The sequence below is a fragment of the Mirounga leonina genome, unplaced genomic scaffold (genome assembly GCF_011800145.1).
Source record: "Mirounga leonina isolate KUSES-001 unplaced genomic scaffold, KU_Mleo_1.0 Mir_125, whole genome shotgun sequence".
Taxonomy (NCBI): Eukaryota; Metazoa; Chordata; class Mammalia; order Carnivora; family Phocidae; genus Mirounga; species Mirounga leonina.
Window position 1 is genome coordinate 44,963,425 of NW_023270305.1, and position 24,768 is coordinate 44,988,192.

The 24,768-nt window shown below is 41.7% G+C and overlaps 1 protein-coding gene across 1 annotated transcript in view; it reads left to right on the forward strand.

Annotated features, from left to right (window-relative positions):
* Positions 1 to 24,768, forward strand: part of LOC118008016 (AP2-associated protein kinase 1-like) — a 169,170-nt gene that overhangs the window by 63,369 nt on the left and 81,033 nt on the right. Inside the window, exon 3 of the mRNA XM_035001382.1 lies at positions 14,803 to 14,921. Within this exon, the coding sequence (XP_034857273.1) occupies positions 14,803 to 14,921 (119 nt within the window). The remainder of the gene's footprint in view (positions 1 to 14,802; positions 14,922 to 24,768) is intronic.

Consider the following 24,768-nt stretch of genomic DNA (forward strand, 5'->3'; position numbering starts at 1 on the left):
GGGCTCCCTGCTCGGCGGGGAGTCTGCTTCTCCCTCTGACCCTCCCCCCGCTCATGTGCTCTCTGTCTCTCTCATTCTCTCTGTCTCAAATAAATAAATAAAATCTTAAAAAAAAAAACAAAAACAAATTAGATTAAGTAAAAAGGAATTTACTGGATAAATACGGTGGAACCTTCCAGAACCCAACAGTAGGAAGTGAAGCTGAATTTTGTGACTGTTGGACAGTTTTCAGATGGTTCTTTTGTCTGTACCTCTCCCCTTGGAGCCACATAGCCTTGCACTGCAGCTTCTTCCAAGTGTCTGCTCCATTTTCCTGCCCCTTTTTTTTTTTTGACAGAACTTTTTTTTTTTAATTGAAGGATAGCTGATACACAATGTTACATTAGCTCAACATAGTGATTCACCAAGTCTATACGTTATGCTGGGCTGACCACAAGTGTAGTTAACATCTATCACCATACAGCACTGTTGACTGTATTCCCTATATTGTATCTTTTGTCCCCACGACGTCTTCATCCCATAACTGGAAGCCATTTTCTTGCCTCAGGCTCTCAAGGGAGAGTGTGCACCAGCCGCCCACTCCTGGTCCAGTTCAGTGTAGCTGGGAGAAGGGGGTCCCTGGACACAACACATCTAATCTTACCTCAGCATGGGGTGAAGAGTATGGTAAACTAGACCACTGTGTTTCTCACAATGTATAATAATAAAGTAAAATCTCTGTCCTCTGAAAGAAGAGTCCTGGTGAGACAGACTAGTATGCAGGCAGGTGGGATGTAATCAGGGAAAGAAAATAATGTGGGGATGGGCATTCTGTGAGGTGAAAGTTCACAGAGGAGTTCCGGTTTGAGCTACACTTGTATTTAGAGCCACAGGTTTACTAATGAAACAGAAGACAGGTATTCCAGATAGAGAATATAAGGAGAAAGCACGGAGGCATCAGCGGAAGCTGTCCAGACAGCTCAGTTCAGTGTGGGCTGCAGATTAAGATGGGCCTTGTATACCCCATTAAGACGGGGATTTTGATCTTATAGCTGGTTGAGAACTAGCAGAGAATTATAAACACAGAAACAACATTATTGGATTTGTTATTTATGAGACATCTGCTAATCATCTATCATGTGCCAAGCGCTGTGCTAGCCCTGAGGATTCCAAGAGGAATAAGAAGTTCTTGACATTTTAATTTTCTTTGGTGACCCAGAGTGCCCCACTTGGAAAACAATGTAGAATGTTGTCTCTGATTTCATAGTATTCAGAGTCCTTAAACTGGTGTTTAATGATGACATTTAAGTATCATAAAGTATAAATAGTACGCTTTATGTAAAAAAAAAAACACTTTGTAAAGTATCATATAGTATGTCATAAAATATAACATAACAAGCATTATTTCTACCAAGGCAGATCCCGCTTTGCCTTAGCCTATCTACTGAAGAGATCAACATATCACAGATAATCACAATGCATTGTGATAAGTGTGACAATAAAGGGAATGGCCAAATGTGTGGTAATATGAAAGCCTGGGGGTGATTGTCAGGAAAAGGGAAGACCTCACAGAGGAGGTGAACTTTTATCAAGCAGAAGATTGGGACAGGATATTCTAGGCAAAGGGAATAGCACATGTGAACCTCATTCCCAGGGATAAAGGGGCAGAAAGGTTCAAGTTCTGAAAGCTTGGTGGTAGAGGAGGAGGGAGCATTGGGAGCTGGACGGGGGGTGGGGAGCAGGGCTGTCTTTAAATTATAAAAGGTCTAGAGCTGTCATACATTGTTAGTGGGAGTATAAAATGATATAAGCACTTTGGGAAAAGGTCCAGCAGTTTCTTTCTTTTTTTTTTTTTTAAAGATTTTATTTATTCATTTGAGACACCCAGGCGCCCCCCGGCAGTTTCTTATAAAATTAAATATACACCTACGTGGTGGCCCAGCACTTACACTTTTGGGTATTAGTTATTTACCCAAGAGAAATAGTTATTTTATGATACAAAAGACTTGTACAAGAATGCATATAGAGCTTCCTTTATAATAGCTCCAAATCTGAAATAACTCAATGTCTCTCTGGAAAAGAAAGAATAAACAGGTTAGCAATAAGAGTAATATACAGTTGGGGCTCCTGGGTGGCTCAGTTGTTAAGTGTCTGCCTTCGGCTCAGGTCATGATCCCAGGGTCCTGGGATCGAGCCCCGCATTGGGCTCCCTGCTCAGTGGGAAGCCTGCTTCTCCCTCTCCCACTGCCCCCTGCTTGTTTTGTGTTCCCTCTCTCGCTGTGTTTCTCTCTGTCAAATAAATAAAAAATCTTAAAAAATAAAAAAAAAGAGTAATATACTTTTACACTCAACAATAGAAGCTATTATGGTAAGTGAAAGATCCTTACACACAAAAAAAGCCTGCATTGTACGATTCCATTTATATGACGTTCTAAAGCCCGCAAACCCAGCAATCGATGAAAAGTAAAACAGTTGTTGTCTCTAGGGGGGATACAAGGATGGGATTGTCTGGAAAGGGGTATGAGGGAATTTTCTGAGTGATGGAAAGGTCTGATATTTTGGTAGGGGCCTGGGTTATATTGAGTGTGTGTATTTATCAAAACTCATCCAATAATAAACTTAAGATTTATACACTTCATTGTAAATAGATTTTATTTCTACCCTCCTTCCCTCCCCCAAAAAAGAACCATGAACTCTGGACACAAGTAAGATATGTATGCTAAAGCATTTAGGATGAAGTGCACTGAGGTCTCCACCTTACTTGGAAATGGGTCAAAATAAGACGAGTTTGTATTTGCATAGATGGATGATATATGTGTGATAAAACAAGTATACCAAAATGTTAACATTGTAGACTCTAGGTGGTGGGTGTGTGGCTATTTGAAGTATGATCATCTCAACTTTACTGTGTGTTTGAAATTTTTCATAATAAAATGGAAGATATAAAGATTCTTATATACTGCTGTGTAAGGAATTTGGTCTTTATTCTGGGGAACTAATGAACACTTTTAAGAGGAGTTGTTCGGTATGAGTTTTAGAAGAGAAAGAGATTCAAGGCACAGAAACTGAGGACTCTATTTTAGTTCTCCTGGTAAGAAAAGAGGAGAGTGTGAAGGAGCACCAGGGATGGAGTAGAGAGGATGGATCCTGGAGAAGTTTAAGGGATAGAATTGTTAAGACTCTGTGAAATCAACTTGGTGGTGGCAGGTGTTGGGAGGGGAAGGAAACCGTGAGCTGGTGCACAAGTCCAGAGGGAGAGACCACACCTAGGGGATGGTGTATGGCAGTGATGGGTCATAGATCTAGAAATCCTGAACCTCAGACAAAAGGCTTTAGCACGAAGTGAAGGTGGAATGCTCTAGAATTACAGTTGGGAGCTGAGAGCATGTCAGCCATCTTTTGCCTTTGCCAAAAGTCAAAGTTCTCCTTTGGAGAGTGTGGATCCAAGTAACACACACCAAGGCTTGGTAGAAATGATTAGAGCCAGAGCTTGGATGTCTGCAGTTGGGGTTTGACGGAGCTGACCTCAGCCGCTCTGTTTGCACACCACTTATCAGAAGATTGCTGGCACCCGTGGCTTAGGGAGAGTGAGACAGTTCAGGCCCAAGAGGCTCTCCACTTGTTCAGGGGAGGGATGATGCAGGATGGAGCATGGGGGTGTTTGATTTTCTTTCCTTCTCAACCGAAGAGGGTTTTCATTTCCAGCTCAAGTGTTATTTTTAAAAGAAGGGATGGCGTATAGAGAAAGTGTGAGATTCTGTACAGCTCTCCATAGTGCTGCACCGTGAGCATGGTGCCGACGTAACTGTCCAGTCTGGCGCTCGTCTCACGAGGCCCTCAGTTGTGCGAGGCTGAGCACTCAGGGCTTTTCTCTGTAGGGGTTGACTACCTTTTCCCCAGGGGACCTTTTCTCAAAATGTGTCCCTTCTATCCCAAAATAGAGTTTAATCTTCTGAAAGCCTGGGACCGTGTCGTGTTTTCTGTTGTTTGGGGTTTTTTTCGGGGGGAGGGGGTTCCATTATGGTGCCAGGCAGACACATTGTGTAACCAACACTGAGTACCTTTTATGCAGTGCGCACAGCGCTGGGTGACAGAGGCTGCAGTGAGTCAGGCACTGTCCCTGATCGTGTGCAGTTTACAGGGTTCAGGGGGAGAAGGCATCAAACCAGGAATTACCCACCTAAGTATTTAATTATACTCCTGATATGTCCCAAAGGAAAAGTGGAGGGTGCTGTGTGTAACAAGGGATTTAACGTAAGTCAGAAGAAGGGGGTGGGGCCAGGGGCAATCACGGAAGCCACATCCAAGTAACAGCCTGAAACCTGAAGGATGCTTAGTAGGAGCTGGTCAGGCCAAGAGTGCATAGGGCAAAGGCAGTAGCATGCACAGAAATCTTTAGGGGGGGTGGAGCCTAAGTAACACTGAGGAAGAAAGAAGGCAGTTGGGGCTGGACCGGAGTGCGTATGAGTGAGATCACGTCCCATCACGTAGGGCCTTGTAGGCCATAGCCAGCGTTTGGAGTTCTGTTCACAGAGGGGCAGCAAGCCACCGAGGAGCTCCACACAGCTGAATGATCCTCACTTTGCGTTTTTAAAAGATCATCACCCTGCCTGTAGTAGAGAGAACAGAAAATAGCTCAGTCTGATCCAGGGAAGCTGCTCAGTGGATTTAAGTGAAAAAAGAATGTGGCTCTACTGATGTCTCTTACCCTTTCTCTCTCCTTTGTCCAATAGCTAACCCCATGGGAACAGGACAGCGAAGGTGGGGCCGGGGAGCTCGGGGAAGAGGCTCTCTCTTGCTTGGCCTTCGCTATTGACAGACACGGCCCCGCGTGCTCTGGTTCTGGTTCTGTGTGCAGTACTTCTCCACACATCTCTGGTGTGTGTGTGTGCGCGTGCGTGCACACACACGCGCCAACTTGAGTTCTTTTTATTTATTTATTTATTTATTTATTTATTTATTTATTTATTTATTTGAGACAGAGAGAATGAGAGACAGAGAGCATGAGAGGGAAGAGGATCAGAGGGAGAAGCAGACTCCCTGCCGAGCAGGGAGCCCGATGCGGGACTCGATCCCGGGACTCCAGGATCATGACCTGAGCCGAAGGCAGTCGCTTAACCGACTGAGCCACCCAGGCGCCCCACCAACTTGAGTTCTTAAACTCTAACCTTTTGTTCCAGGCAACCAGGTGCCTTCCCTGGAAATGTCTCTCTCTTTTCTTTTAAGAGACTCCTGCCAAACCCCTACAGAGAATCCCTTGAGCTGGGGATGCTCTCCAGTTGTCCCCGTCCTGGAGAGCAAGAGGCAGTTGCCATCTGCCCCACCTTCATTCAGCCTGGGCTGTGGGCTTACTGGGTTGGGTTGATCTTTCAGCACTGCTGCCAGAGTTTGCTAGTCTCTGACTTTGTGCCCACGGTTCCTGATGGGGGACGGGGGGGTGGGGAAAGTTGAATATCTCTAGTCTTCCCCCATCTGGGTGTTCTTTCTGCCTGAGGAAGGGACTGCTTTAGACATGTTCCCCAGAAGGAGCTGGTACATGGTGATTTTTAATTTGAGGCAAATAGAGAGAGACTGACGTAAAAAAAAAAAAAAAAAAAAAACCAACAAACTCCAAGTCCCCACTGAAATCAGTGTTGACAAATGATGCCGCCTGACCTTTTCTCCTGTAAAATCTTTGCTGTGCTCCTTGCCATCTGTGACAGAGTTTTGAAAATTTTTGTTCCTTCTGAAACTTTTGGCAAAGTCGTCCTCGATGTGAATATACAGTAGATGGGTGTTTGTAGGCCTCTTGGTTGTCACTGTCCATGGGAGGTCACAGACACTGCAGACCGTGTACCCAGGCTCCCACCTGGTCAGCTGGAGAGGCCCCCTGGCCTGTCACTGTGTCTTTTCCCTTACCTTCCCTGACAGTAGAGGTAGGCATGGTTTACTGCTAAAGAGAGGGGATTGTGGCAGGAGAAGGTGGAACAAGGTGAGGACCAGGAACTGGCACACCTGTATTCTAGCCCTGGTCCTGCCGCTAAGTGGCAGGACTAGGCCATCTAGGCTTTTCTCAGTACCTCAGTTTCCCAGATGGCCAAATGGAGATTGCTTACTTCACAAGGCTCTCAAAAATCAAAGCAGGGTTCTCAAGTTCAATCCCAACTGGAAATAGGTTTCCTTAACTGCACAGGTTTTAAGAGATTTGGGTGGCGGCGCCGGGGTGGCTCAGTCATTGAGCGTCTGCCTTTGGCTCGGGTCATGATCTCAGGGTCCTGGGATCGATCCCTGCATCGGGCTCCCTGCTCCTCAGGAAGCCTGCTTCTCCCTCTCCCACTCCCCCTGCTTGTGTTCCCTCGCTCGTTGTGTCTCTCTCTGTCAAATAAATAAAATCTTAAAAACAAAAACAAAAACAAAGCTGTGGGTTGTTTTTTGTTTTTTTTTTAAGTTTGTTGCCTGGATTTAAAAATCAGGAGAATTCGGGGCACCTGGGTGGCTCAGTCAGTTAAGTGTCCGACTCTTGCTCTCAGCCCAGGTCTTGATCTCAGGGTCGTGAGTTCAAGCCCTGCATTGGGATCCATGCTGGGCATGGAGCCAAATTAAATAAATAAATAAATAAATAAATAACAAACAACAAAAATCAGGAGATTACACAGAAAACTCCAGCTTCTCTTGGAAGTCAAAAAACTTGGCAACCCTCAGCCCACATTCCCCCATGGCAGTGATGGGCTGGGATTTGAGGAGTGGCTGTCTATGAGCTGGGGCACGCACTTTCTGATTGGTACAGCCCCCACCCCATGGTCTTTCTGACAGCGAGTCTGTGTCACTGGCCTCTGTCTATAACATTTTGTGATGCCTGGACTGTTTCCCTCCTTTGCACGATCTGTCTGGTCCCTATTGGTGTTTGGATTTTATGCCCTTGATTTCAAGAAGATATTCCAGATTTAGAACTTTATGCTAAGTTAGGTATCATACAAATACAAAGGATTGGGGGGGTGGTTAAGGATGGAACCCAATATCTATCACATACCTTTTATGTGCTTGCTGCTCTGCTTATCACATAATCCTCCCCTCACCTGTGAGGGAGATACCAGCCACCCTTGACAGATGAGAGGACAGGGCTTCTCAGAGATCGTGGCCTGCTCCAGTCAGGGTTGGAGCCCAACCTGTCGGACTGTAAAGGAAGACTGCAGGGTCTTAGTGCACACTGGGTGCAGGTGCACAGCCCCTGCCCCAGAAGCTGCCTGCACGTATTTATATCTCTGTGCACACCATTCTGGAGATAGTCACTTTGGTGTTTTTCTTCTCTTCCCCATCACCTTACCACCCCCAACCCTCACTTTTCTTTGCCCAGTGGAAGTTGCTGGTCAGGTCTTGATTCATTCAGAGCAGTCCCCGGGGCCTGGTACTATCTAGCGTGATTCAATCTTCGAGACAAAGCCGGGAGAGGTACTACATTTAGTTTTTCAGAAGCCCCCTTGCTGATGTTGAGTATCATGATGAGGCTCCTGAGGAGGTTTTGCTTAAAAAGCTTCAGCCATGAAAATGATATTGAGGGCCAGGATCACTTATTGGTGTCAGAGTTGAAAATTTTTAGAGATTATATAATTCTCCCTCTGTATATAAATTCTCACTTGTCTGCTTCTCACAGAAGAGAACTCGGCAGGCACTTCTGTCCTCTTTGCTTGAGAGGTAGAAGTCCACATGACCTCAGTAACTCATCCGTGACTCTGTGATCCTATGCTTATTAAAGCCTTTCGTCAGGAAGGTGCTGGAGAGCAGCTAATCCTAGGAGTTTAAATGCTGAAGGATCTATAGGGAAATGTAAATTAAAATCATAATGAAATATCGCTACACACTCACTAGAATGGCTAAAAGAAAAAGATTAACAATACCAAGTGTTTATGAGGGTGTAGAACAACCAGATGCTCATGTGTGGCTGTTGGGAGTACAAAATAGTACTATTGTGGAGAAGTACTTAGTAGTTTCTTATAAAGCTGAATATACACTTACCATATGTCCCAGCAATTCCATTCCTAGTTATTTACCCAAGAGAAATAAATACTTATGTCTACAAAAAATAGACTTCTGTATGAACATTTTATTTATAACAGCCCAAAGTAGAAACAATGTAAATGTTCTTTAACAGGTGAATGGATAGGCTAATTGTGGAGAATATCTATATCATGCAGTATTAATCTGCAGTTTAAAAAACCCCAAATTACGGGGGCGCCTGGGTGGCTCAGTTGGTTAAGCGACTGCCTTCGGCTCAGGTCATGATCCTGGAGTCCCGGGATTGAGTCCCGCATCGGGCTCCCTGCTTGGCGGGGAGTCTGCTTCTCCCTCTGACCCTCCTCCCTCTCATGCTCTCTGTCTCTCATTCTCTCTCTCTCAAATAAATAAATAAAATCTTTAAAAAAAAAAAACAAAAAACAAAAACCCCCAAATTACGGATACATGTAACAATGAGAATGAATCTCAGAAATATTATACAGAAGAACCCAGACATAATAGTACATACTGTATGATTCCATTTATTCTGGAGCAAGCAAAACTAATCCACAGGACCGAATGCAGATCAGAAGTTACAGGAGATAGTATGGGAAGGGGTGGTTGCCTAAGAAGAGGCACATGGCACTGTTCACAGTGATGGACTGATGGAGGTGATGGCTGAAAGAGAGTATAAGGGTATGAAAACTCATCAAACTCTACACTTAAAAGGGTGCATTGTATTGTATATAAAGTTGGTTTAAAACATTTAAAAAGATGAGTGATCTAGTCTGCTCTCTACCACTAACTAGCTTTGTGTATTTTTGTAACAGGAGCTTAATCTCTCTGTTTCTTTCCTATCAGGAAAATGAGGACAGTGGGTAGTTCATCTACCTCATTCAGTTATTGTGAAAATATAAATGAAATAATTGATTTTGAAATGCCTTTGAAAAAGTATAAAGTCAAATACAAATGCTGGGTAGGGGCAAATTCCATAAATTCCTCTTTAGGGAAGGGAGGCAAGAACTGTGATAACCAGTGTAGGAGCCTATATATATTTTTTTACTTTGTGTACCGCTGGCTGTGGGACTTCCTCCCCTGGCCATCAGTAAGATGAGGGGTTAGACTAGATCAGATGGAGGAAACCGTAGGCTCAGAGACTCAGCCTTTCAGATGCGTTTCCTTTAGCTTTGTAGTGTCAGCCTGTCCAGCGTTAATTTAAAATGTGATTGTTGCCAGTGTTTACATCTGGATATTTCACATACAGTTTTGGGTTTCCAGCTTATCTTTAGGAACTAGCAGATCTGGGTCCATATTCTTGTGGCACTGATTACCAGGAGTTGTGTAGTGGCTGTTCCTTTACGTGGGCCATTGCTTTAGTTTCCCATGGTCTCCCCCCTCCCCACTTTCTGTAGCCTTTTCTATTCTCTGTAGTGATGATAAGAGGAAAGTTAATTAATTTTGGAGTGCCTGATGTATGTTAGGCACTATTCTAGGGCATGAGGATACAGAGGGGAACCAAAGAGACAAAAATCTCTAATCCCATAGTGAGTGATAAGTACCCATCCACATCTTTAAAAATTAGGGGGAGCTACCCTATGACCCAGCAGTTACATTACTAGGTATTTATCCAAAGGATACAAACATAGTGTTTTGAAGGAGAACATGCACTCTAATGTTTATAGCACCAATGTCCACAATAGCCAAACTATGGAAAGAGCCCAAAGGTCCATCAACAGATGAATGGATAAAAAAGAGGTGGTGTGTGTGTACACACACACACACACACACACACACACACACTGGACTATTACTCAGCCATCAAAAAGAATGAAATCTTGCCATTTGCAATGATGTGGATGGAACTAGAGGGTATTATGCTAAGCGAAAGAAGTCGGTCAGAAAAAGACAAATACCATATGATTTTACTCATGTGTGGAATTTAAGAAACAGGTGAACATAGGGGAAGGGAAGGAAAAATAAAATAAGATGAAAACAGGGAGGCAAACCATAAGAAACTCTTAACTATAGGGAACAAATGGAGGATTGCTGGAGGGGAGGTGGGTAGGGGATGGGGTAAGTGGGTGATGGGCATTAAGGAGGGCACTTGTGATGAGTACTGGGTATTATATGTAAGTGATGAATCATTAAATTCTACCTGAAACTAATAATATAGTATATGTTAAATTGAATTTTTAAAAAAATTTTTAAAAAAGCCAAAATAAAAAAAAAAAAAAGGGAGAGATATACCCAAGAGTGCTATATATTTGGGACGCCTGGGTGGCTCAGTCGGTTAAGTGTCTGCCTTCAGCTCAGGTCCTGATCCCAGGGTCCTGGGATGGAGCCCCGCATTGGGCTCCGTGCTCAGTGGGGAGTCTGCTTCTCCCTCCCCCTGCTCAGGTATGCGCTCTCTCTCTCTCAGCTTCTCTCTCTCTCTGCTTCTCACTTGTCTGCTTCTCAAATAAATAATATCTTTAAAAAAATTTTTTTTAAAGTGCTGTATATTTTAGGGAAAGTGGGAGAAAGCATGTTTCTTTGTGGAAATAAAAGAATATTCCAACATATTTAAGGGGCTAAAATGTGTCTGTGTCAAAATTATCACAGCTATTTCACTTGCTCACCTCACATCATGGAATGAATCCTTTTTCCCTTTGCGATTCAATAAATTCATGAATTTCCCCCCAAAATGGATTCCAGTGAAATCATAGGGAATATCTTAGCATTTCAAAAAAGAATGCAAGTAGGCCGAGGGACTGGCACAGATTCCAGTGGGCAGACTGGCACGGGCTGTGCTGCATGTTAGCTTTTCTTACCTCTGTCCACACTGTCCCCAGCTCAGCTTTAGGTTTTTCCATTTAATCAAGGTCTTGGGATGCACCTTAATCTGAAATAAGCATCTCTTCTGACAGTCTTACAGTTGCCTTCTTTGTAACAGCCTGAGCTCTGTTTAGCTGTGGCCGAGAATCTTTGTACCCTGATCTGTACGGTGGCCCCGGGCCTGTGCTAGAGCAGTACCTCGAGTGGTGCTGTCTCCCCTCTTCTTCCTAACCGACTAACTTACATCTCTAGTCGGCCAACTGCACATTGATAGTGGCCAACATCTTTAAACTGACACATCCTAGCAGCCTTTGAATTTGATCTCACGATCAAGGAACTCTGACTTAACATGCTTCTCACCTGCACATAAGCCCTTTTGTGGGTATAGAAGCTAAATCATGTGGTTCCCTCTGTGTTAGGCATACAGGTTCGTTGCTTTACCTTTAGATCTATGATAGTCACAGGCTTTGAGAATCTTGGCTGGCTCTTCTCAACCCTTTGTGCTTGCCTGCATCGTGACGTAGGCACCTGCCACATTTCTTCAGTTTCGGCTGGAAAGGTCATCTTGCTACACTGGCCAGAAAGGCTACACTGGCCAGAAAGACTACACTGCTCCCATCTGGTGGCAGTTCTCTCAGACTGCTGCATCGTCAGCCTGCTTCTGCAAGGACTGCCCTGTCCTTCAGTGGTTCCATGCATCACAGAACTGTAGAAGTGGCCCTTCCCGGCTCGTGTTCTACAGCACTGTCGGATGTCTCCTTAGTATCTAAAGGGGCTGTTACGCAGGCTTTCTCTAAGATGGGTAAAGTGGAAAGAACATCGTTTGGACAGTCAGCAGAGTGACAGGTGCTGCATAATTAGCCGTGAGATTCCTAAGCCGCCTCCTTTAATGCTTCTCAGGAGCGCTGCTGATACAAAGTCTGTAGTTCTGTGATTTAAAAAAAAAAAAAAAATTCAGGAGTGCCTGGGTGGCTCAGTCAGTTGCGCAGCTGCCTTCGGCTTGGGTCATGATCCCGGGGTGCTGGGATCGAGCCCCGCATCGGGCTCCCTGCTCATTGGGGAGCCTGCTTCTCCCTCTCCCTCTGCCTGCTGCTTCCCCTGCTTGTGTTCTCTCTCAAATAAAAATCTTTAAAAATAAATAAATAAATAAATAAATAAAATAAAAATAAAAAATTCAAATACCTGGGGCACCTGGGTGGCTCAGTTGGTTAAGGTCTGCCTTCGGTCATGATCTCAGGGTCCTGGGATCGAGCCCCGCATCGAGCTCCCTGCTTGGCGGGGAGCCTGCTTCTCCCTCTCCCTCTGCCCTGCTTGTGCTCTCTTTCTCTCTCTATCTCAAATAAATAAATAAATAAAATGTTTTTTAAAAAATGTGAATACCTATAAAATGAATACTTGGACTGTTACAAAATAATTATTTTATAATTTATATTGGCATTTCTCATTCTGATTAAAAACAAGACACATCATGAATTTAATAGCTTTTTGGGGAAAAGAAGATTAAATACTACTGCATTCAATGTACATATTTATTATAAGAAAAATTCTGATATCCTAAAAATTCAAATGTAAAAAATATGCATCTTAAAATTGAGATTGTGTGTGTGTGTGATAACACCTCTCCTTGTCAATACATGGTAGGGTTTTAAACAAAATTTTTTTTTTTTAAAGATTTTATTTATTTATTTGACAGAGAGAGACACAGCGAGAGAGGGAACACAAGCCAGGGGAGTGGGAGAGGGAGAAGCAGGCTTCCCGTGGAGCAGGGAGCCCGATGTGGGGCTCGATCCCAGGACCCTGGGATCATGACCTGAGCTGAAGGCAGCCGCTTAATGACTGAGCCATCCAGGCGCCCCAGTCTGCTATCTTTAATATAAAGGCTCCTTTGAGTCTTTAATTTCAACAATGGCATCAATTTTTTTTTTCAGATTTTATTTATTTATTTGACAGAGAGAGACACAAAGAGAGACGGGACACAAGCAGAGGGAGTGGGAGAGGGAGAAGCAGGCTTCCCCCTGAGCAGGGAGCCTGATGTGGGGCTCCATCCCAGGACCCTGGGATCATGACCTGAGCCGAAGGCAGACGCTTAACGACTGAGCCACCCAGGCGCCCCTAAACAAATTTTTAAAGTAAATTTCTAGAATTAAAATTGACAATTGAGCAGTGTAAGTGGACTGTAAAGTATTACAAGAAAATAGAAAATGTTACTGAGATACAAAGATTCAAGATGACCGTGGAAATTAAAGACTATGGCAAATCTTAGTGCTCATCTGACTCCTGAAGAAGGACGTTGTGATAGGAAATCTGCAAACATGCCGTCTCTGGTAAACATTATCAAAATGCACACTTGGAACATTTGAGCCCATTAACATTTTTGTAAACACAGAATTATGTGTGTGTTGTATGAAAACATGCAAGAGTGCTTTATGATTGAAGCTCTCTTTGGTTACAAGCTGCAGAAACCTATACAAGCAGACTTGAAAAAGAATGAGGATACACCAGGAAATGGCCATGGACATCAACAGACAGGTGCTCAAGTGCCACTGGGCCTCAGAGGATGTAGAGAGATTCAACAGGACTCAAGACTTCTGCCTCAAGATCTAGAGAGTCACTGCTTTTGCCCTCTATCAGTTTTGCATGTGGCAGCTAGCCCCAGCACTATACCAGGACCTCCGCTCAACCTCCCATACTGGTTACTTCCCTCTGTGTTCCTCTCCATCCAATTAGTGATTACCTGTGTGCAGAGAATAGCCTCGCAACTTTTTTTTTTTTTTTGCTACCTAGGGTCAGTGCGCAGGATAGTTCAAGCTAAATTATGATGGTGTACAAGCAGGCAGATGGACTAAGTGCCCAGTCTAACTGCTGCTTATCCCAAAGCCTTCAGCTTTGACAGTTTTGCTGCACTTTATCTATCTATAACCCCTGTTAACGATGGCACTGAACACCTCCTGCAATATTTGGGGAATGAGATGGAAGGAAGGAGTTATAAGAATCTGTGGAATACTAAGGTGTAACCGATCCAGAGCATTTATGAATTTCTGTTAGAGTTATATAAAATTCTTTTTAATGAATTTTGGTCTTTAAGGGAAAGGTTGATGTGGACATTAAAACACCTGCCCAGTAATTGAGTTATACTTTGTTGGTGTCTGCTATGTCGAGGGAGCACTTTCATACCTATATTTTGTGTCTTCTCAGTAGCCCATGAGGTAGGAATGGCAGGAGGAATCCTCAAGGTCAATTTTTTAAAAAATTTTATTCATTTATTTGACAGAGAGAGACACACAGCGAGAGAGGAAACACAAGCAGGGGGAGCAGGAGAGGGAGAAACAGGCTTCCCGCTGAGCAGGGAACCCAATGCGGGGCTCGATCCCAGAACTTTGGGATCATGACCTGAGCAGATGGTTATCGACTGAGCTACCCAGGCGCCCCCTCAAGGTCAATTGTTAGATCCTAGTTGGCGGGGAGGGCATGAGGAGGGTTGAGAAGGAAGAGAAAGCTTCTTGAATTTGACAACTATTATTATAACAGTTATTAAAATAATTTCCAAGCCTCTCTGGTTAAGTGCTGGATTTAATTTTTTTTTAAAGTTCTTGGTTGAATCTAATCTCTTGGAGCCTCTGTTTTCTTTAGCTAGTAATCGTCTTTAAGGGAAAAATAATACCCAGCCTCACAGGATTATAGTAAGAATTAAATAAGAGCTCAAAGTGCCCAGGACAGTGGTTGGAATATAGTTCTTTTTTCTTCATCTGTTTGTTCATCTGTTTATTTGTAGGTTCTTTACAAGATAGTTACTATTCTTCTTTCTTCCTGACATAGGTGTTCAGGAACAATTTTTCTGACGCTTGCCACCCAATCGCATAGTAATGTCTGAGTCCCTTGAATCCAAGAGTGCCTTCTAGGCCAGGCCAGCCCTTAGGTCTAGCTGATGATGGCATCAGTCCCATTAACAGTGACAGCACAAAGCTGCAGCCACCATGGTTATCCGACTAACTTTTTGAACACGACTCAAAAGAGCTTGTATGTGTGTTTCCCTCACAGGTGGATTTGCTATCGTGTTTCTGGTGAGGACAAGCAATGGAATGAAATGTGCCTTGAAACGCATGTTTGTCAACAATGAGCATGATCTCCAGGTGTGCAAGAGAGAAATCCAGATAATGGTAAGGCTGCCCCTCAGACTTGGGATTGCTTGTTTAAAATGTTCCCTCTCATAAGAAAGGTTTTGGGGGGTTTGGGGAGGCTTGTTCCTTCCCTGATATGGCAAAGGAGCCTCATCACAAGAAGAAAATGAAGAGGGATGGGGTAGAGCATGCTTCTCCTGTCTTGGTCACCCTTAGCTGGAGGGTTAAGGAGAAAGGAGCATATTGACAGAACTGACCAACTTTTAAGGTCAGAGAAGTGTTTGTGTATCGGGAAAAGTTTATTTCATAACTTCATTCCCAGAACTAACTATGGAGTTTAATCCAGAAACCCTGGCTCTCCAATGAGCTTCCTCTTCTAGCCTTGTCTACTACCAATCCTGGTTTTCATCCCTCTTGAGCTTCTCAGCATTCCGCGAATACACCTTTATATGTTATACATGTAGTTCTTTCCTCCAGAAATGATTTTTCCCCCTTTTTTTTTTTTTGGACTAGAAACCTCTTACTCATACATACTCTATGATTCCACTTATAAAAGTCCAAGAACAGGCAAAAGTGATCTATGGTAACAGATCAGAAAGTGGTCATCTGAGTGTGGGAAATTTGACTAGAAGGAGGCATGTGGGAACTTTCTGGGCCATAGAAACGTTCTATATCTTGTTTTGGGTAGTGCTTATACAGGACTATACAAGTGTTAGAACTCAACTGAACACCTTAAGATCTGTGCATTTTATTATATGTTAATTATACCTCACATCTTAAAAACTTTGTTTTCACAATTCAGATTCATACTGTGTTTAAAGAAAGAGTCCCTATCTGTTAGAAGTATGTGCTGAAATATTTATGGATGAAATAACATGATGTCTTAAAGTTAATGAGTGGATTTAGAAGAGAAACAAAATTGGCAAAGGGTTACGATCAAAGCAGAGTGGTGGGTATATGGGAGTTTGTTAGTCTCTTACTTTCACTTCTGTTTGATATTATACATTAAAAAACTTAGTCTTTTTTTTTTTTTTTTTTTTTTAAGAGAGAGAGCAATCAAGTGTGAGTGGGGGGTAGGGGGAGAGGAAGAGGGAGAGAGAGAAAATCTTAAACAGGCTCCACACCCAGTGTGGAGCCCAATGCAGGGCTCGATGTCATGACCCTGAGATCATGATCTGAGCCGAAATCAAGAGTCAGAGGCTTAACGGACTGAGCCACCCAGGCACCCCCTTAAAGAGTCTTATTCCTTTGTGTTTCTACAATACTTTTGTTTACGCCAATTATATTGCTTATCTTGTTATCTTATAAGTAATTTTGCCATCAGAAGGTAAATTTTTTAAAATCGGGAACTTTATATTCCAGCAGACTGCTTAACATGAAGTAAATACAGTTGATCCTTGAACAACACAGAGGTTGGGGTGTTAACTCCTGAACAGTTGAAAATCCTCATATTACTTTCTTTCTTTTTTTTTTTTTTTTAAAGATTTTATTTATTTATTTGACAGAGAGAGACACAGCGAGAGAGGGAACACAAGCAGGGGGAGTGGGAGGGGGAGAAGCACGCTTCCCACAGAGCAGGGAGCCCAATGCGGGGCTCGATCCCGGGCTCGATCCCAGGACCCTGGGATCATGACCTGAGCCAAAGGCAGACGCTTAACGACTGAGCCACCCAGGCGCCCCGTAAATCCTCATATTACTTTCAATGCCCCCAAAACTTAACTACTAGTAGCCTGCTATTGACTGCAAGTCTTACTGATAACATAAACAGTCAACACATATTTTGTATGTTATATGCATTATATACCGTATTCTTGAAATAAAGGAAGCTAGAGGAAAGAAAATATTAAGAAAATCATGAGGAGGGATGCCTGGGTGGCTTAGTGGGTTAAGCGTCTAACTCTTAGTCTCAGCTCAGGTCTTGATCTCAGGGCTGTGAGTTCAAGCCCTGTGTGGAGCCTACTTAAAAAAAAAGAAAGAAAGAAAGAAAAAAAAAAAACATAAGGAAAAAACATTTACAGTACTGTACTGTATTTAAGGAAAAAAGTATGCTCTGGATTCATGCAGTTCAAACTCATGTTGTTCAAGTGTCAACTATACTTTATAGACTTAGGATGAAGTGAATGTATGAATAATGGTAATATCTGATGCAAATATTCACCTAGCGGTAATGATTCCTTTATGCCCTGGATTTTCATGCTTTTGTAAAGAACAAAAAGAGGCCCCCAAAATGGGTGCAGGTGGCATTGTAGGGATTCCACGAGGCTTTGCTTGCCCTGTCCACCCCTAAGTTGCCCTTGCAGGGGCTACTGAGAGTAACTAGCTGTTCTGTAGTTGGGTTAACTGAAAAAGACCTCAGGATTTTAGAGAGCCTGGTACTATAGATTTCAAAAAGCTGAGAAACCATTTGAGAAGGAACCATTTGCTGGGAGGAATAAGTGTTGCTGTCATCATTGCAAAACAGACAAAAAACCCCAAGGCTCCAATACCCAGGGCCACCTGGCTCTGTCCACAAGGCACCAGTGTGTGCTCACGCCTCCGCCACAGGGCTCCGGACAACCAGCCTCACTGCATCTCCCACCAGCAGCCACTGGATTTTCTGGCCGCTTCTCTTTGCCCCCTCCTCCCCTTGTCCCTGCCTTGCTGAGCTCTCACACTCCGTTTCCTGTCTTTGCTTCTGCTGTTTCCTCTGCCTGGAATGCCCTTCGCATTAATTTTCTGGCGTTATGAAAGTAATCCCATTCTTTAACTTTCTCCCACTCATTCAGAAACATTGTTTGAGGGCTGGCTCTGTGCTAGGCGGGTGTGGAACTAGGAAGACACAGGCCCCTTACGAGCTCACACATTAACACACCTGATTGGGAACTCAGTTACATGAGTTCAAGTTCTGGCCCAGCTATGTATTAGCTGTGAAAGATTGTGTTCTGTTTTGAGTTTATATTTTTTCAGAACTTAAATACTCATATAAGCGAACGAAGCTTGTTCCCAAAAACTTCAAGCAAGTCCCTGAGGGGCCCTCCTCTGTCACTGCAAGGTCCCAGAGACAACCACTTTTTGTTGATTCATTTGCTATGTTTCAAAATATCATGCTGATATTGCTAGTTCTTGATTTTTTTTCTCAATTTTAGGCATTATATAGTATGGAAAGTAAAAATTTAGCTCTCTTTCATCCCCTGCACGCCCTTCTCCCCAAATACCTGCAATCATGCTCATTTCCCATTCTGCTGCAACAGCAGAAGTTTCTGGCAGTATGTTAGTTACAGTAGTATTAGTTTTTACATGTATGAAAACACTGTTCTTGCAGAATCTTCTGGTGGACTAGGATTACTATTCCTTTTCTGTATAACTCTGTTTTCACTGGAATTAATAATCTTTTTCCATTTTTTGGTCTGTCTTTTCTGTGTACTTTTCAGCAGTTTAACCCCAAACTCTCCCTAGGCTGTAGAAATCATTTTTTCAAAATACTTTTAAATGCATTTATATGTTCTGTTCATTTTATCTTGAAGAGATCTCAATCTCCTAACTCAGTGAAATCTGGTTTGGCTGCTCTCTAGGTCTAGTTTACAGCCTTATCTTGGAATTTCTTAGTCATTCCCTTTGCCTCGCTTTTTTGTTAGATTTCCTGACTCGTTTTTTGTTTTACTTCCTCATTTTGGTGGAGCTTATCCTGTGGTAGCTTCCTTATGTATGGTAGGTAAATTTTTGAGACCTTGCAGGGCTGGAAGTGTCTTTATTTTATGTTCACACATGTGAAACCTTGTGTATAAAATTCTGGCTCAGAAATAATTTCATTCAGATATTTGAAAGCATTGGTATACAGTATTTTAGCTTTCATTGTTGTGGATAGGAAGTCAGAAGTCATTCTAATATCAGCCCTTTGGGTGTGACCCATTATTTTCTCCCTAGAAATTTATCAGTTTCCCCTTTGTTTACAGTGTTCTGAAATATCTTGATGATACACCTTGCTATGTGCATTTATTATTTATTAATAAATGGTGTTCCCATGTAATCTAGAGACTCCTGTCCTTGCATTATGAGGAATTTTAGCTTGTCTCATTTGGTGATTTCCTTTTCTGTCTTCCTTTTGTGTGAAATTGCTGTTATTTTGGATATTGGTCCTCCTGAATTGATTTTCTAATTTTTTGTGTTTTCTCCCCTTGATTTTTCATATCTTTGGGTGTTTTTCCCCCTCTACATTCCAGCAGATTTCCTCAGCTTTATATTCCAGCCACCCTGTTGAATTTTTTATTTGTCAAGCTTTTTAATTTCTAAGACCTTTCTGTTTGTTTTTGTTTCGTTTTGTTTTTAACTTTGATGAAGTCCAGTTTATCTGGTTTTTTTTTGGTTTGGTTTGGTTTTGTGTTTTTTGTGGAACATGTTTTTGGTGTCATTTCTAAGAACTCTGCCTACCCCTTGATTCTGAAGATTTTGTCTTCTTTTTTCCTAAAAGTTTTATAGTTTTACGTTTTACATTTAAGTCTGTGATCCATTTTGAGTTAGTTTTTATGTAAGGTGTGAAACTTATATTGAGGTTCATTTTTTGCCTATGGGTATCCATTTGCTCCAGCACCCTTTGTTGAAAAGGCTATCTTTCCTCTGTTGAATATGTTTGTCAGAAATCAGTCGGGCATATTTGTGAGGGTCCATCGCCAGACCCTCCTCTGTTCTGTTCCCATTAATCTATATGACTTTCCCTCTACCAAATACCATACAACCTTGATTACTGTAGCTTTATAATAAGTCTGGAAATCAGACTGACTCCTCCTACTTTTTTTTCCCTAAAATTGTTTTACTTATTCCCATTTTTTTTGTCTTTTCACATAAATTTTAGAATAATTTTTGTCTACAGAATGTCTTGCAAGTATCTTGATAGGAGTTCCATTAAACTTGTATATTTATTTGGGGAGAATTGACATCTTTTCTGTTTAGTTTTCCAATAAATGAACATGGTGCTTCTCTCCATTTATTTGTATCTTTGACTTTTTTCATTGACATTAGGTAGACTTTGTACATGTTCTTAGATTTAGACATAGGTTTTTGGTTTTGTTTTGAATGGTTATAAATGGTACTGGATTTTTAATTTTGGTGTCCGTGTTTATTGCTAGTATGTAAAAAACCAATTCATTTTTATTCAGTCATTCATTCGTTCATTCATTTATTTTAGAGAGCGCCAGTGGGAGTGCGGGGTGGGGCAGAGGGAGAGGGAGAGAGAATCTCAAGCAGACTCTCAGCTGAGCGCAGAGCCCAACATGAGGCTCAGTCCCACGATCCTGAATTCAAGACCTGAGCTGAAATCAAGAGTTGGACGCTTAAATGACTGAGTCACCTAGGTGCCCCAACCAACTGATTTTTCTATGTTTATCTTTTATCCTATAGCCTTGCTAAATTTGTTTACTACTTCTGGAATTTTTTTTTGAAGATTTTATTTATTTCTTTGGGAGAGAAAGCATGAGAGTGAGAGAGAGCATGAGGGGGGGAGGGTCAGAGGGAGAAGCAGGCTCCCCGCTGAGCAGGGATCCCAATGCAGGACTAGATCCTGGGACTCAGGATCATGACCCAAGCTGGACGCAGCCGCTCAACCAACTGAGCCACCCAGGCACCCCTGGTTCTGGAATTTTTTTCTAGATTCCTTAGGATTTTCTATATAGACCATTGTGTTACCTGCAACGAGAGGCAGTTTTATTTCTTCCTTTCTGATCTGTATCCTATAATTTCCTTTTCTAGCCTTCTTGCATTGGCTAGAATTTGCAATACTATGTTGAGTTAGAATGGTGAGTGGACATCCTTGCCTTCTTTCCAATCTTAGGAGGAAAGAATACTTTCCCTATTAAGCATGAGGTTAACTATAGTTTTTAAAAATAGATTTAAAAAATATGGGCGCCTGGGTGGCTCAGTTGGTTAAGCGACTGCCTTCGGCTCAGGTCATGATCCTGGAGTCCCGGGATCGCGTCCCTCATCGGGCTCCCTGTTCAGCAGGGAGTCTGCTTCTCCCTCTGACCCTCCCCTCTCTCATGTTCTCTCTATCTCATTCTCTCTCTCAAATAAATAAAGAAAATCTTAAAAAAAAAATAAATAAATTTGAGGAAATTTCCCTCTATTCCTATTTTTCTAAGAGTTTTTATCATGAATGGGTGTTGAAGTTTGTCAGATATTTTTTCTCTGCGTTGATTAATATGCTCATGTGATTTTTCTTCTTTAGCTTTAATATGGTCGGTTATATTGACGGATTTTCAAATATTGAACCAAACTTGCATCCCTGCAATAATCCCTAGTTGGTCATGGTCTATAATTATTTTTACATATTTTTGAATTCTGTTTGTTAACATTTTGGATTTTTACATCTATAGTGAGGGTTAATGGTCTGTAGTTTTGGGAGTTAATTATTAAGCTTTTTCTGGTTTTGGTATTAGGGTAATTCTGGCTTTATAACATGAGTTGGGAGATGGGAAGTGTTCCCTCCTCTTCTGTTTTCTGGAAAAGATTTTGTAGAATTGGTATTTGTTCTTCTTTAAGCATTTGTTGGAATTCTCCATGAAACCATCTGGGCCTGGGGAGTTCTTTTTTGGCAGTTATTAATTTACAAAATCAGTTTCATTAATACTTACAGAGCTATTAAAATTATCCTTTATATTAGGTGAGTTGTAATAGTTTGTATTTTTGAGGAATTGGTCCATTTCATTTAAGTTAAGTCAAATTTATGCAGGTAGAGTTAGTTGTTAGTGTTATTCTTGTATTATCCTTTGATGTATGCCAGGTCTGTGGTAAAATCCCCTGATTCATTCCTGATATTGGTAATTTGTATCTTCTTTTTTTCTTTGTTGATATTGCTAGAGGTTTGCCACTTGATGTTTTCAAAGAACGATCGCTTTGTTTAATTGATTTTCTCTATTTTTCCATTTTTTATTTCATTGATTTTTGTTTTTATATTTATTATTTCTTTCTTTCTGCTTGCTTGGGGTTTGTTTTGTTCTTCTTTTCCTAGGTACTTGAGGTGGGAGTTGACACATTGACATATCATTATCCCCTAGAGTTCATAGTTTATTTTAAGGTTTACTCTTGGTATTGTACATTGAGTTTGATATTGTATTGTGGGTTTTGACAAATGTATAACATGTATCTACCATTATAGTATCATATGGAATAGTTTCACTGCCCCAGACATTGCCTGTGCTCTGCCTGGTGATCCCACCAAATATCCCAACCCCTGATAACCACTGATTTTTATTTTGCTGTCTCCATAGTTTTGCCCTTTTTAGAATATCATGTAGTTGCAGTCATTCCGTGTGTAACCTTTTCAGATTGGCTTCTTTCACTTAAAATGCATTTAAGTTTCTTCCATGTCTTTTCATGGCTTGATGGCTCATTTCTTTGTAGAGCAGAATAATATTCCATTGTATGGATGTTTCACAGTTTATCCATTCATCTATTGAAGAACATCTTGGTTGCTTCCAAGTTTTAGCAACTATGAATAAAAGCTGCTATAAACATCTGTGTGCAGGTTTTGTGTGGGTATAAATTTTCAACTCAAATATATTGCATAGATTGTCAACTAAGCAATTATTATTTCAAATTTTGAAGATTTCTTTTTGTTTTTAAGCTAGTATTGAAATTTTTATTTTAATTTTACTCTAACATTTAAAAATATTTTTTTTATTGTGGTCAAAACCATGTAACTTAAAATTTACCATCTTAACCATTTCTAAGTGTGCAGTGTTATTAACTGTTGGCACAGTGTTATACAGCAGATCTCTAGAACTTATGTAGCTGTTTTATACACCTCATGTAAGTGGAATCATACAATATTTGTCCTTCTATGACTGGCTTATTTCACTTACTATAATATTCTCATGGTTCATCCATATTGTAGAAATGACAAGATTTCTTTTTTAAGGTCGAGTCATATTCCATTATAAATATATGCCCCATTTTCTTTAGCCATTTATCCATCAGTGGACGTTTAGGTTGCTTCTTCCCCTTGGTTATTGTGAATAATGTTGCAGTGAACATGGATGTGCAAATATCTCTTCAAGACCTGCTTTTAATTCTTTGGGATATACACGAAGAAGTGGGATTGCTGGGTAATATGGTAATTCTGTGTTTAATTTTCTGTTTTTCACAGTGGCTGTACCAATTTACATTTCTACCAACAGTGCGCAAGGGTTCTAATATCTGCACACCCTTGTCAGCACTTGTTAGTGTCTCTCTCTCTCTCTCTCTCTGTGTGTTGAATAACGGCATCTCAACAGGCATGAAGTGTTATCTCCTTGTGATTTTGATTTGCATTTTCCTGATGCTTAGTGAGGTTGAGAATCATTTCCTATATTTGTTGGCCATTTCTTTGTATAACTTTTAAATATTCTAATTAATGTTATATATATATTAGTTATACATTGTATCTGTGTATATTACATATGTATTTGTTATGTATTATATGTTCATGTTATATATTTTTTTTACATATTAATGCGTTATATACATAGATACAGTGTGTGTGTGAGGATGGAAGTCTGGGCTCCCCACTTGGCTTTTGCTGGCATGTCTGCAGGGAGAGGCTGCAGTTTTTTCTGTGATTTTTGGCTGGAATAGAGTAGTTAGTGTCTATGAATTTCTGTCTTGCCAGGCTGCCCTTTTCCTGGGTTTGGCTAGAGAGAGCAAGCTTTTTTTTTTTTTTTTAAGATTTCATTTATTTATCTGACAGAGAGAGACACAGCGAGAGAGGAACACAAGCAGGGGGAGTGGGAGAGGGAGAAGCAGGCTTCCCGCCAAGCAGGGAGCCCGATGCGGGGCTCGATCTCAGGACCCTGGAACCATGACCTGAGCCGAAGGCAGACCCTTAATGACTAAGCCACCCAGGCGCCCTGAGAGAGCAAGCTTTTATTGGGGCTTTTTTTGTCTACACCCATTGGTGTTTTTAACTCACCAGTTGCTTCAGTTTCTAGTCTGGGATATATGGGACAAAAAGAAAACTCAGGCAGCTCACCACCGTTTCATTCATTGGGTTCCAAAGTTTCTAGTCAGGCTGCTTTCTGTCCACATTTCAGACCCTTCTTATTATGCTTTTTAAAATCTATACTAGTGGGGCACCTGGGTGGCTCAGTTGGTTAAGCAGCTGCCTTCAGCTCAGGTCATGATCCCAGGGTCCTGGGATCAAGCCCCGCGTCGGGCTCCCTGCTCAGCGGAGAGCCTGCTTCTCCCTCTCCCTCTGCCTGCCACTCTGCCTACTTGTGCTATCTCTCTGTCAAATAAATAAATTAAAAAAAAGATATCTTTAAAATCTATACTAGTGTCCAAAGTATTTAGTTGTTCTTAGAAGGAAGAATAGGCAAAAGCACATCTACTCCATTTTCCTGGAAATGGAAGTCTTCAGTTTGTGCTTTTTAAAAAACAAACTCTTTACATCATTTAGTAAGGCTTTAGAAGGAGGCAGAGATAAAAGCAAGTATTCAACTTACTTAAAAAATTTTTTCCTGCCATTTTAATCAAAAGCTCTATGTGATGTTTTTAACCCTCCTAGGCTCAGACTTCTGTCAGATAGAGGGCATACCCTAACCCTGCCTCTCTCACACAGTGTCAGAATTGTGAAAGGAATTAGAGGAGGTAACATGTTTTATAACATGCTAGGGCTTGTGTGTTAGGGATCAAAGCAGCAGAGTTCTCTCTGCACTTACAGCAGACTAAGGATCTGCGTGTTGCACCCACCCAAACTCAAGAATGGTTACTGGTTTCACTAGAGACATTTGATTTTGACATATGTTGTGTACCATTTACCAGAGTATGGTAGGAGTCCTTTGATAACATCTGGGATGTGGGCCCTGATGGAACCAAAGGGATTTTGGTTTCTGATGGACAATGGGAAATTGGGTTTTGGACTTCAGATTTCTTTACCTAC